At 37.1% G+C, this 14604-nt stretch overlaps 2 protein-coding genes across 2 annotated transcripts; one reads left to right on the forward strand and one right to left on the reverse strand.

Moving 5' to 3' along the window:
* Positions 1–890: 890 nt before the first annotated feature.
* Positions 891–2201, reverse strand: LOC111781084 (LOB domain-containing protein 37-like). The gene is made up of 2 exons (XM_023661507.1): positions 1929–2201; positions 891–1786 (listed from the first exon to the last, which is right to left on the reverse strand). Exons 1-2 carry the CDS (start codon positions 2110–2112, stop codon positions 1266–1268), a joined length of 705 nt encoding a protein of 234 aa, XP_023517275.1. The 5' UTR covers positions 2113–2201; the 3' UTR covers positions 891–1265.
* A 2383-nt stretch (positions 2202–4584) lies between these two features.
* LOC111781672 (casein kinase II subunit alpha-2-like) lies at positions 4585–11720 on the forward strand. Its single transcript, XM_023662358.1, has 11 exons — positions 4585–4749; positions 5370–5815; positions 6188–6317; positions 7541–7735; positions 7903–8060; positions 8190–8280; positions 8745–8810; positions 9122–9204; positions 9318–9381; positions 9472–9540; positions 11555–11720. The coding sequence occupies exons 1-11, from the start codon at positions 4585–4587 to the stop codon at positions 11612–11614; spliced, it is 1527 nt and encodes a 508-aa protein (XP_023518126.1). The 3' UTR covers positions 11615–11720.
* Positions 11721–14604: the final 2884 nt, after the last annotated feature.

Here is a 14604-nt window from a genome sequence, read left to right on the forward strand (position 1 = left end):
TTTATTTTTATTTTTTTAACTCTCTTATGTAATTATTTGGGTTCAATAGAGAATGGTTTTTATCCGTTCTTTTTATTATTATTATTATTATTGTTATTCTATATTTTTAATATTGTCAAATCAAAAATTGAAATTTTATGCGGATGCCAATTGATTTGATCGTTTATTTTAATATTTAACACATTCAATATTTGTACTGAAAGAAGTGGGTGATGGGGGCAGGGAGAATTGGTGCTACCATGGATGGGAATAACATGGAGAGGCCGGAGAGTTGCGAGGGAGTCATACACGACAAGTGGGCGAGTGGATGCTGAGGTGGCGTGGGGACCACACTGTTTATGAGGTAAAAGAAAGAATGTCCGGTGGGGTCCACCGCAAATGCGGCGACTCTCCCATTACCCATACCGCCTTTCCCTTACTTTTTCTTCCCCCTTCCCGGGAGAGCTCTCTCATTATTATTACCAATAATATTCACTAATTAATACCATTCTTTATTATTATTATTTTTAAAATTTTTATTTAATAATTAATTATGAATATAGATTATTTCCAAACATCTCCAATTCCCTTACGTCTCTTTGCGTTCTCCAAAAGCCGCTTCTCTCTCTCCTCAACTTCGGATAACCCTCCATTTTCCCCCACGCGCCTCTCTAATTTATCCATCACATCACACGTCACCTATTTCCTCTTTTTCTATTTTTTTTTTTTTTTTTTTTTTCTAACTTCAAACTTTATTATAAAATTATAATAAGAAGGGCGGGCCGTCGTTTCATCAGATGGGTGCGGTACGACATGTCGATAAGTTGGGGCGCCGGCCGCAAGTATTGACCCGCGTACCGGAATCTTCGATGTTGTCGACTAAAGTATATATTCATGATTTGGATGAAGGATAAGAGAAACGAAGTTGGGATTTATTATTATTATTATTATAAGTAAATTACAAAATGGAAACACAAGGCAAGAAAAAGGGACCACCGACAGACGCTCATTTCTCACTCCTCTGGCGGCCGAGGAGTGAAATCCTGTGCCGGTGGGTTGATGCTGGATATTACAATTACCATTACAATTTTAAAACAAAAACGACATAAACAAAACAAAACTCGCCGGAATCTTCAATTTTCCGACACAATCCAGGACACTTCACTTCCGGGTTACTTTTTTTCAACACGGAAAAGAATTTCAAAATTCGCCTAAACCATAGCAGCTGTGAACGTCTGATTCACAGAATCATATAACCCATGAGTGCGTTCGGAATAATCTGGTTTTTAGACGAATAAATTGAGAAGTTTCCGTTCCGGTACCAGTTCTTCTGGATGGTAGTGGCGATGATGATGATCAATTAAGCCGCCGCTTTCAAAGCACGTAGTGGTTTCGGATTCCTCGGAATTCATCGACGGAGTAGCGGCACGCCGGGTTGATTTCGCCGGAAAATTCGGTGTTAAACGGAGATCTAAGTCGTTCAGTTGGTTTTTAGTGGATTCCTCGGATCGTTTACGTTTTGGGGAAAGTCTAGATCGGGAGTTGGAGAATCGAGAATTTGGATAAGAATCTCGAAGCTTCCACATGTCGGTACAGGCGACTTCAGCCTCGGATGTTTCATCGGAAGCCGGATTAGGAGATCCAGCGGCGAGAAACTCATTCATCGGCCGCAACGTACCGCCTCGTAACACAGTCTCCACCGCCGCCTGACAGATATGCCAGTTTCCAGTCCAGAGAAGACCAACGGCGCCGTTGACCGGATTGACAGTACGACCACAGGCTTCAAACAGCAAAGACTGAAACAAAGCTGAATAGAAACACAACAACACCATCAGTAAAATCGAAAACAAAATGGGGCAAAAAAAAAAAAAAAAAAAAAAAAAAAAAANAAAAAAAAAAAAAAAAAAAAAAAAAAAAAAAAACAGAGCAAGAACGAAGAAGAAGCATACAAGGTCGTTGAGATTCAGGGACGGCGGAGATGAAAGACATAAGACCGGCGCGGCCGAAGAACTTAGCGACAAAGACAGTAGCGTGACCTTGGGCTTCAGAGGTGTCAATCCACTGCAAGCAAGGGCGGAGAATACAGGACTCACTGCAGCCCTTTCGGAGAACTCGGCAACCGTTGCAGCTCATGTTTGGGAGGAAGATGGTGCAATGGAGATGGTGGTTCGCATGGAAATGAGGGGAGAAGAGGGTATGGGTGAGGGAGCAATCGGAGGAAGACGGAGAGAGGGGGGAATTTATAAGAGGGGGAAGCAGAGGAATTGATTTAACTGTGGTTAAGTTAAGGTTAATTAGGTTTAGGTTAGTGTTAAGCAGAAAATGAGAGCCGAGGGCGCGTGGACATAGGGAGGATGAGATTCCAAAGAGTTGGGTGCTAGCGGCTCCGTGTCTCCGCGGATGGTGGCTCCTCCACCGTTGGATCCCCGAAGCTATTTTTGTATTTGTTTATTATTATTGTGGACGAAGAGCATGGCCAACGCCGACTTCTTTTCCCGACAAATTAGGTCAATACCAAATGGACGAGGCAGCTTTCTTAAACTATTATATTTCAGAGCATCTTTCTCCCAATAAGAATGCTTATAAAAGAAAATATATAATTATATATTTTTTAATATTTTAAATGAAAATCGAGTGCGTAACACTACCATAAACACGAAAATCACGCACAAAGTTCACAGCATTAACGCGTAAGAAAGAAAAATGAGTCGTGTGTGTATGAATATTGGTTACTATCTATAAATTCTATGTCACTGCTGTATCGATTTTCCACCTAACATTCTAATAAGTTCTTCAACGATAATTTTAAAATATTTTGAGTCCCACTAAAAATTGCTCGCTCATAAGGACAAAACTTGCAAGTGGGACAATGGAAGAAAAATAAACTCCTTTTTTGGTTTGACCTAAGCTGTATAACAAGAGGGAAGAAGGGATGAAAGTGTTTGAAAGAAGATTCCAAGTACTAAAGGCTTAGCTTTTATGGTGGGGGACAACTGGTCCAATAGAAGACGCAAATTTGATATTTTATGGATATTTATTCGATAAATATTTTGTTTATTTTTATATTTTATAATTTTTAACATATAATATCATGGTCGGTATGAATATACGAATTCTAATAAATTAGAGTTAGTAATTTGGGCCGCTTTCATAATGGGCAAACTTTTATAATTTCAACTAAATCATTGAAAAGTATATCAATTATGTGACAAATTATTTCAACCAAACAAAATAAAGTTTAAGAATTAAAAAAAAAAAATAGAGGAAAAGACGAGAGAGCCCTTCCTTGAACTATTGAGCGAGGAAGAAATATTACTAACATAATTTAAAATTGTTGGAAAACTGGAAGAAAAAGTAATTAAAAACTTGGAATTGGGGGGTCATAAATTTAATAGGTAAATTAAATGCAAGAGGAAGACAAAGACGCCGGTTGCGTTCCATTGGAGTGTCGTGGACGGTTAAACCAGTGTCGGATGACATGGCTGATATAGACCGGTACAGATGCTGAGGTGGCCTTCATATCTCATGATGTCCTGTCCTACTCGTCACTTTCCAATTGGTAGGTTACCATTCTTATTTGACCAAACATTAACTGCCACGTAGTTTTGAAATATCTTACTGCTGCCCACTGCTATCAGCTTGCCTTCTCCATCTCTTGAGATCTTTTCATATTAACAGTTAATAATGGCAGAAATAGAATAACCATATCATGAATATTACAAAGAGGGTAGGGTGTGACCTTTAGATAGAGGCAGAAAAGGCGGTGATCTTCAAGTAGCGACCATCCGATAACGTGAATGTTACGACATATATAAGTGTTAAGATGTGACTGCAGAAGATAGTGTGAGACGTAAGTGAGATAGAGGCAACAAATATACAAAGAGGACAAAAATAGGCTTGACAAAGGACCAGATTGGCCCTGAACCTTAATCTCAAAAGTCGAGGTTCTTGAATAAGTTGAGACATGCACTATGAAATTAAAGTCCGTTTATATGAAAAATGAAAACTAGCCAAGTTTAGTGTCAATCGGACACAGGACAGAACTCCAAGTTTACATTCCGTATGAGTTGTGTTCGGTTGAATGAGACAAACCTTACCTAAGGTCCCACGAAGCCACAAAGTTGGGCGAAAATGAACACGAGGCTTGAGCTCCCCTTAAAACTTGTCATGAACGTGTCAAAATCTAGTTGTTGCACGGTGGTTTGCCATCTTCTTCCTCGTGTGTGATATTGTGGGGGGCGGAATGAAGGAGTGCCTCACACCAATGGGGCAGACTTCGATGCACGTAAATCCAATCTTCGAGATAGGTCCAATTGAACCAGATTCTTAGAATGGTTAGTTTCTGAAGGCATCATCGTGGATGAGTGTGTGAGGTATTCCTTTATTATAAATCTATGATCATGCGAGTGTAGCTTACAAGCGTGCTGTACTCAACGAGATCGCTAGCTTCACAAATTTGGGTACTCATAGGAACAGGTCAAATAACTTTCTTCTTATCATATCTATCAACAGTACCAGAAACTCACACGAGCAAAATCACAAACACCTGATATGCACACAGAAGCTGAAAACTAATTGCAGAGCAACACGATTATTAACTATAAGATGGGTGAAACGCAAGCTAATCGACAGCCGTCGTGCTTCCCATGCGAAGGAAGGATCTCTGGGATTGTTGATCCACCTAATGCTGTGGCTACCATGGGTTCCCCACACCCATCTTGGACCCAGGGACCTTCCTTTCTCCCACTGCTTCAACTCCTTCGGGCCGCTGTACTAATATCTAATTTCATTGGCATTGTTGAGCCCCTCCGAGTTTGGGCTGACAGATCCCCGGCCCAAACCGGGTTTCTTAAATAAAAAAAAATAAAAAAATAAATTGTCCCATAAATATATTAAAAAAATGTTAACAATGGTAAAAAAAAAATCAGCCAACCTACATTAATATTACAAAATTGATCAAATTTCTCAAATGCACGTGTTCAACGATGATCGAATAAACCATCTAAACTCAAGAAATAAAAAAGATATTTAATATGGTTAGGTCATTTTCAATATGACAGGATGAGAATTAGTTGTTATTGATAATATAGAGTTTAATAAGAAACAGACATGTTTGTTGGACCAATAGTTGGTTTGGTTTTGAACGCACACCGTAACGTTTTCCATCTCAGCATAGATGCATGTTCCGTAAATTATTGGTCTTCAAAAAATTTACGACTAAGTTTCTATGAATTTAGGTATATTGGGTAATTTAGTTGTGGCATGGTTTCTAGTTTGAAGCGTCACATTGATGTGATTTGTATTTATAAGATATCTGTTTTGAAAACTTTTATGATTTGAAGGAAATTTGAAAAAAGAAAAGAAACAAAATTAAAAAGAAAAAGAAAAAGAAAAAGAAAAAGAAAAAGAAAAAGAAAAAGAAAAGAGGGTGGATTTTGGTTTCAATCAGGGAGTTGATTGCCATAAGGGCGCTCAATTTCAAAGTTTCTTCCGAGTTCCAATTACCCCACCCATCTCTCTCTTCTCTTTTCTTCTCACCTCCTCTCTTATCCGCCCTCTCTCTCCGCCAATCCGCGTCTTCAATCCTCCTCCTCCTCTTCTTCTTCCGTCGGATTTCTTCGTCGGCGACCTCCTTATCTCGTTTCCGACACCACCCTCCTTCGCACAGGTTCAAGCCGCTTCTGCGTTCGTTGTCCCCACTAGGAACCCTGGCGCAGAAGATCGGGAAATCGATTCGTCGCCCTGGCGCTTCTTCGAAAGCTAGGGTTTATGCCGATGTTAACGTGATCCGACCTAAGGAGTATTGGGACTATGAGTCCCTCACCGTACAGTGGGGGTAATTGTTTTTCTCCTTCATCACTTTTGTTTGTTAGGGATAGCTTTTTCCGATTTAGTTTGATTGGTAGAAAGAGCTGGGGCGGAACTGGACCTCGCTAGGTTTGTATTGGAACGGCCTTTTTAAGTTCATGTCCTGATATATAGCTTCTTGCTTTCTTTATTGGTAGCAAACTCTACGGCGCCCTGGCTTACTTCTTCTTTAGTCGTTTAATTGTACGAGCTTATGCGAATGTGTCTCCTTTAATTTCCTTTACCCTTCGGAGGTTTCCAAGCGTGGGATGGGTCATGAATTTCATTTCCAAAAAGAAGTTTTGCGTTTGAATGAAACTAATGTTCTTGCCTTCTTTGGATAATGGTGTTCGTTTTACAGGGACCAGGATAATTATGAGGTTGTGAGGAAGGTGGGGAGAGGAAAATATAGTGAGGTGTTTGAGGGTGTTCACTGCACTGACAATGAGAAATGTGTCATTAAGATTCTTAAACCAGTGAAGAAGAAAAAGGTAAGTTTTGTTTTGTCAAGGATACTGCACGGACGGTTTAACATTGTTGTGTAGTGGTACTTGTACATCTGTAATATAGGCATCTCATTGCATTGACCATGGGAAATAATAGCTTGGCAGACATCGTGTATTTTCTTCTTCTATTATGAACCGTGGCTAATCTTAGAATTTGATTTTTTAAGTTCTCAGTAAACTAATGGCACCGATTGCTTGCTTGCTTTCCTTATTGTGATTCTTCCTTTCTCTTTGCCCAACAATTGTCGCGCAATAGTCTGCATATTTGCATGTTTGTCTTGTTTGTTGTCTAGGAAGCTTGATCACTATTTTGTGTAGAGTTTCCTGTTCTACATGCGAATTTGGACTGTCCGTTTTTTTTTTTCAAATTTATCATACATGTTGGAACCACGTGAGGCTCAAGGAAATGAGGAAAAACAATTTATGATTACTTCAAAGTTAGACATCCATACGTATGCATCTAGGAACTAAAGAATAAATGAAAAGGTACAAAAACCTGTAAAAAATAAGTAGGGAACAAGAGGAAACAAATAATTGTGTTAAAGTAAAATTCAATAGTGGAATTAGAGGACGTGGAAATAAAAGGATTTTGTTCAAGGGACTGGCTATGATTATTGTTCCCATCATCACAACATTTTTTACCTATGATGGTAAGTGTTCTGTCGTTTTGTCTGTCTATGCTCACGCTTCTAAGGCTTTTGATGCCTTCCTAAAATTACTTTACTTAAATGTCATTTATTTATGACTTCTGACAACGGCTCTAGTCTTGTTGTAGCCTCTAGATTTAATTGTGCATTCAAGAAAAGGATTTTCAATTGATAACAATCACTTCATGTGGGATTCAGTTAATTAGACATAGTTTAGGATGAGTTTTATATTACGAAATGGTATCAGTGTTCATCGTTTCTGTCTTTGGGAATTTAGGAAAATTAAAGGATTTGCTTCTTTTCTTCTGGAATATTCTTGAAGGTCTAATAGTCAGATTACCAGACCCTCATCTATTGCTCACACATGCATATTAGTCATCTTATTATTATTATTATTATTATTTTTTGTTAACAAACAATTTATCAAGTTGAATCTTATCTCTAGTTTTAACATGCTTTCAAGCTCTTCAGAACTTGCAAAGACATGCTTACTTCCTTTCTATTCGTTTGAACCTATTGTATTTTCAAGATGTCATATTTTGTTTGTTTTACTCAATGCAGATTAAGAGGGAGATAAAAATACTGCAGAATCTTTGTGGGGGTATAAATATCGTGAAGCTGCTTGATATTGTTCGAGACCAGCAATCGAAGACCCCTAGTCTTATATTTGAGCATGTTAACAATCTTGATTTTAAAGTTCTTTATCCAACACTCCTGGACTTCGATATTCGCTACTACATATATGAACTTCTAAAGGCAAGCATAAACTTCTGATCGTTTTTATTGCATAATAAGTGAGCAGTTTTCTTGTATGCCAACTGCTTGCTGGTGTTGCAGTTGCTTTGTTAACCCCCAACCCCATAGTTTTTGTTTGACTTTGCTGACTCTAGGTGCGTTCATGTTGTTGGATACTGTATGTGCAGGCATTGGATTATTGCCACTCGCAAGGAATTATGCATCGGGATGTCAAACCTCATAATGTGATGATTGATCATGAGAAACGTAAACTTCGTCTTATAGATTGGGGTCTTGCTGAGTTTTACCATCCTGGGAAAGAGTATAATGTTCGTGTTGCTTCAAGGTTGTTTGTCTGTGAAACTGTTTTATATTCAAATTAATATATTAGGATTTATGTAGTTGCATTTCTAAGTTTGTTGTAAATGATTTTGGATCAATATGTTCCCTTCATAATTTTGTTGAGTACTTGCAGATATTTCAAAGGTCCAGAACTTCTTGTTGATTTACAAGATTATGACTACTCTTTGGACTTGTGGAGTCTTGGTTGCATGTTTGCCGGAATGGTGAGTAATTTGTTAATATCTTCAATTTCTGATATTACAATTTTCTGGTTTCATGATTTCTAAAACTTTTATTAGAGATTCTAACATCTTACAATTATTTACTTGAGTTACATGTAGGATTATATTTTTTCATCGAAAGCATGTGGAAGACAAATGGACTCATATATTACTACTGAGGTTTTCATACATAGTTGATGGTAGTATAGGTTAATTTGGAAGTGGCATGCGTTGCATTTTGTGGTGGTTTCTGAGTTATATTGTTGTTTCATTTGAATTTGGGCTTCTTTTCATGATATTTGTGATTATTAGAATTTTTTATTTTCTACCCCCACCAAAAAGAACGTGAACTCTCCTTAGATGGAAGCTGACTTGATTGTTCCATATTCCACTTGTTTAGCTCTCTAAAGAAATATTTCACTCGTATAGAATTGCTTGATACTTCTAATTGTAATTTGTGCTGTCAGATTTTCCGAAAGGAGCCATTCTTCTATGGACATGATAATTATGACCAGTTGGTTAAAATAGCCAAGGTATGGAATATTCTTGAATTCAAGTTTCATATTTTGTTCTATTCATACAGTTAATATAATTTTTGTGACAAGGTTTTGATCCTATCCATTTGTATTTTCCAAGTTACTTATCTCACCTTCATATTTTATTGGATTTTTGCCGGGTTATTTAATCTTTTAATTGAATGAAAGGCTTTATAGTTTAGTTTATTAGTGCACGCTGTATGCATGTCGTTCATCTGGATATAATTTTGAATGGATAGAACGAGTGAACGTACTCTCCTTGAGAGGTAAAGGTGAAACTTGATGTTTATGGTCTTCTGCTTTAACAGGTGTTGGGGACAGATGATTTGAACGCGTACTTGAATAAATATCAAATAGAATTAGACCCTCATCTTTCGGCTCTTGTTGGGAGGTTTGTTCTCAAGCGCTCGACTCCTTGCATTTTTATTTTGTGCTGGTAATTGGCAACTTCACTTTGATTTCTTTTGCGATTGCTTACTTTATTTTTTAATAAATTTGATGAAGGCATAGTCGAAAACCTTGGACCAAGTTCATTAATGTTGACAATCAGCATTTGGCAGTCCCTGAGGTAAGACGTCAGAAAAATTCTCATTTTATGACATAGTATTTTGTTTGTTTAGGGTAAATTTTTCTGATCATATTTATTATACATTTGAAGGCTGTTGACTTCGTTGATAAATTGTTACGCTATGACCATCAAGAAAGGCTAACTGCTAAAGAGGCAATGGTAAAATTTCACTGCACTACAGCATTTCATTCTTCTCTTTTAGTAAGATTCATGATGTGTCTCGCATCCTTGAAGTTCTGGAAAACACTGTAGAAGAAGGACCTTGTAGGAAGAGGGCCATAATACATACTGAGATGTAATAGTTTTATATGTTGTGGATTTTTATGATGAGTTGATGTTGTTTGTTGATATAAATGCAGGCCCATCCATACTTTTTCCCCNATTGTTTGTAGAAATCTGTTCTATAATACTGCTTCATTTTTTATTTTATTTTTGTGCGTCGGTTAATTTTGAAAGCATTATTTTCTTATGCATTTGAATGCCTCATCATTATCTGTGAATGCGAGACAAGTTCACTTTCAATGCATATGCATATGGGTCAGTAAATTATTATCTCAACTGTTCTATCAAAGAGAGTCTTCATACTTCTTAAGACAAACCATCTGCTTATCATTCAATTGGGCTTGGGCCTATTATTTTTCAATTTGAAGCCTCATTTTGTCTTTTTGGATTCTCATGAAATGGGCTGGGCTTCAACACCAAAGATTACGTCCATGTGACATTCATTGATATGCCAAAATTGAGGCTATATATTCGAGGTGGTGGTTGATAGTTAATTGTTGGCATGTGTGACATGGAGTATGGTGTTAACCAAATAAACCTACAATTATAAGAATATATCCTTCTAAAAAAACATTTGGATTGGATTGTATGTGTGTGTTTGTGGAAGAAGTAAAGGGTTTTGAGAAAACCCATTTGGTTTGAAGTCCTCCCCTCCCCAACCCTGCCCTTACGTGGTTTGAGAAATCATTTTCGTGAGGCCCACCACGGGCAGACCACTGCGCGTACTTGAGTCCTCCCATCCTTCTCTTGGAAGAGTTGGAAGGCCCCATCCCCAACTAAATATATATCTTCTTTCGTTTATCAGATTGTGGTAACTACACGTGGTGTTTGCGAGTACAATATATAATTTTGCAGACAAAGTTAAGACATGGGAATCCCAAACTCAGCTTGCTTTTGAAACATATGCCATTTAATCCGATATTTTACACCTCCCTTTTTCCTTTCATTCGGGACCANCAAGGTATGGAATATTCTTGAATTCAAGTTTCATATTTTGTTCTATTCATACAGTTAATATAATTTTTGTGACAAGGTTTTGATCCTATCCATTTGTATTTTCCAAGTTACTTATCTCACCTTCATATTTTATTGGATTTTTGCCGGGTTATTTAATCTTTTAATTGAATGAAAGGCTTTATAGTTTAGTTTATTAGTGCACGCTGTATGCATGTCGTTCATCTGGATATAATTTTGAATGGATAGAACGAGTGAACGTACTCTCCTTGAGAGGTAAAGGTGAAACTTGATGTTTATGGTCTTCTGCTTTAACAGGTGTTGGGGACAGATGATTTGAACGCGTACTTGAATAAATATCAAATAGAATTAGACCCTCATCTTTCGGCTCTTGTTGGGAGGTTTGTTCTCAAGCGCTCGACTCCTTGCATTTTTATTTTGTGCTGGTAATTGGCAACTTCACTTTGATTTCTTTTGCGATTGCTTACTTTATTTTTTAATAAATTTGATGAAGGCATAGTCGAAAACCTTGGACCAAGTTCATTAATGTTGACAATCAGCATTTGGCAGTCCCTGAGGTAAGACGTCAGAAAAATTCTCATTTTATGACATAGTATTTTGTTTGTTTAGGGTAAATTTTTCTGATCATATTTATTATACATTTGAAGGCTGTTGACTTCGTTGATAAATTGTTACGCTATGACCATCAAGAAAGGCTAACTGCTAAAGAGGCAATGGTAAAATTTCACTGCACTACAGCATTTCATTCTTCTCTTTTAGTAAGATTCATGATGTGTCTCGCATCCTTGAAGTTCTGGAAAACACTGTAGAAGAAGGACCTTGTAGGAAGAGGGCCATAATACATACTGAGATGTAATAGTTTTATATGTTGTGGATTTTTATGATGAGTTGATGTTGTTTGTTGATATAAATGCAGGCCCATCCATACTTTTTCCCCATTAGGAATGCAGAAAGCAGCAGAACTCGGAACCAGTGAAATCCATTCCAGGTGGGAAACTGACAGCAGCGTGCCTCTGTATTCTTGCAAATCCTCTGTTGTGATGTTTAAGAAAACTTTCATTTGGTGTAACGAGGAAATGTGCCACTTAAGAAGAAGAAGAAGAAGATATGGGTATGAAAGCTGAAAGAGAAAGGGAGACAAAAAGCTGAATATTTGGGATTTGGGTGAGGGATGGGCACATCAAAGTAATTGAGTAATTAAAATCCCATATCATATAATTGTCATGTTTATATATATATATATATATGATGTCCCACGTTGGTTGGCGAGGAAAACAAATCACCCTTTTTAAGGGTGTGGACCTTCTCCTATCGAACGCGTTTTAAAGCCCAAAAGAAAAAGTCTAAAAAAGACAATATCTGCTAGTTGTGTATCTGGGTCGTTACAATGTATGTTCCTCAAGCCAAGCCACACCACAGGCATTGCTTATGTTTTGATTACATTTGACTAATCAAATCAATTGACATTTTCCAACATTACAGTCAACATGTTCCCTTGCTTTACTATATTTTAATTAAACTCATCCACGTTGTTGTACACATTNATATATATATATATATATATATATTTATATATTCTTTTCTGGGCTTGGAGGTTTCCTACGACAAAATCATTGTAATCCCAACACACCTTGCTTTTTGTTTACTGAACATGACACTCCAAGATTGCGACGCTTACTCAGTGTGGTTCTTCGAATTGTCATTTTCATCTTCTTCCATCATTCTTTCTTCTTCTTCTTCGCCTCTTCGATACACTTATTCATATTTTCCACTCTCAACCTGAGCCTTCATCTCTGTACTTTGGACTTTTTCAAATAGGCATATATTTCTTACATATAAATCCATGATTATCCTCTTAATTAGTTCCGTTAAAACTACATAATCTTCTCGATTCCTAAGCCACCCAATAAAAAAAATAATTAATCTCTGTCGAGGGTTTGAAGTGATGAATGTGAGAGATAGAGAGAGAGAGAGAGGAAGATAAGGTGAAGAAGAAGATGGTGGATAAAATGGCGGCTAGTGAGTGAGTTTTTTGTAATTATGCAAAAGTGATGGGAGAGTCCCATATGGACCCTCTTCTCTCTTTTATTTATTTATTTATTTATTTTCCATTTCTGTTGTTTTTGTCGTCACTCTTTTAATTACCTTCCCTATGTTCATTCAACCGCTCATTCCATAATAATATCTATTTGGCTCCATTCATATCAATTCCCTTCCCCAAAGTACCATTCTAACCTTCCACATTCCTTCATTTTTTACATTCCTCAATTGGTTAAAACCACAAAAATCTTCACATCTTTACAATTTGTCTCTCACCATTTCTTACAAACCTTCAAATAAATATACCGTTTTAAAACCTTTGTCTCATGCATCTATCAATCTACAAATAGTCGTATTATTCGTATTCGTATTAAAATATCATCATTAACCCAATATGCAGTTTTAAAATCTTTGTCTCATGCATCATTAACCCCTTTCGTTAATCGAGACTTGACTTCTTTTCTTTTGGAGTCTTAGTCATTTTTTTACTATGCCTTCGAAGCTCACAATACTTTTACTAGATATTTGAGGATTCTATTGACATTGGTAAGTTTAAGGGCATGACTCTAATACCATATTAGATGAACACGACTCTCCACAATGGTACGATATTGTCCACTTTGAGTATAAGCTCTCGTAACTTTGTTTTGAGTTTCTTCGAAAAACCTCATTTCAATAGAGATACTTTCATCCGACATGGTTGATTGATGTTAATGATAAAGAGAGTTGTGTTTGAACAGTGATGTAGAGATGGGTGAGTGACGTTGAAAGTGAGTAAACCACGGTGGGTTTGTTTTGATTCGGAAATTGGAAGGTTTGTAGTAAAGTGGTGGCATGCAGAGGATAAGATAAGGAAGAAGGAAATTAATGAAGAGAGAGAGAGAGAGAGAGAGAGAGAAAAGGGTTTTGAAAATTGGCATGCAGTTCACCTGTCATGAAAGGGTGAGCCATGAAAGGTCATATCAGAAGCAGAGGAAGAAGAAGAAGAAGAAGATATGGGTATGAAAGCTGAAAGAGAAAGGGAGACAAAAAGCTGAATATTTGGGATTTGGGTGAGGGATGGGCACATCAAAGTAATTGAGTAATTAAAATCCCATATCATATAATTGTCATGTTTATATATATATATATATATGATGTCCCACGTTGGTTGGCGAGGAAAACAAATCACCCTTTTTAAGGGTGTGGACCTTCTCCTATCGAACGCGTTTTAAAGCCCAAAAGAAAAAGTCTAAAAAAGACAATATCTGCTAGTTGTGTATCTGGGTCGTTACAATGTATGTTCCTCAAGCCAAGCCACACCACAGGCATTGCTTATGTTTTGATTACATTTGACTAATCAAATCAATTGACATTTTCCAACATTACAGTCAACATGTTCCCTTGCTTTACTATATTTTAATTAAACTCATCCACGTTGTTGTACACATTATTGCCTCATTATTGTTTAAAACTAACCCTAAACCTTTACTCCTCGTCAAATCCAACAACCAAACATCGCTTAATATTATTAAGATTTTGATGTTTGGATGCGGCCCTACATCCCCCACGTTACTTTTGAAATTAGTGTCACAGCCCATTTGACGAATAACGAAACATTTCGTATAAAAGTGTGGAAATCTCTCTCTAATAGACACATTTTAAATACTAATAATGGTATGTAACGAGCCAAAACAGACAATATTTACTAGCAGTGGATTTGGGCGGTTACGCATGATCTGATATCAAACTCACTTCACTTAGTTGAACATTATTTTTGAATGTCAGGGTCGGTATCCCATCATTCATTTTCAATCATATTGTGACACCCGAGTAAAAGAGGAGCACACGAATGAACCGAGACCATATTTAAACGAAATCAAGAATTGAAAGTCACTACCTATACTAGTCAAGCGTGCTTTTCTTAAAAGAATTCTAAGTAGGATG

The sequence above is a fragment of the Cucurbita pepo genome, chromosome LG19, assembly GCF_002806865.2.
Source record: "Cucurbita pepo subsp. pepo cultivar mu-cu-16 chromosome LG19, ASM280686v2, whole genome shotgun sequence".
Taxonomy (NCBI): Eukaryota; Viridiplantae; Streptophyta; class Magnoliopsida; order Cucurbitales; family Cucurbitaceae; genus Cucurbita; species Cucurbita pepo.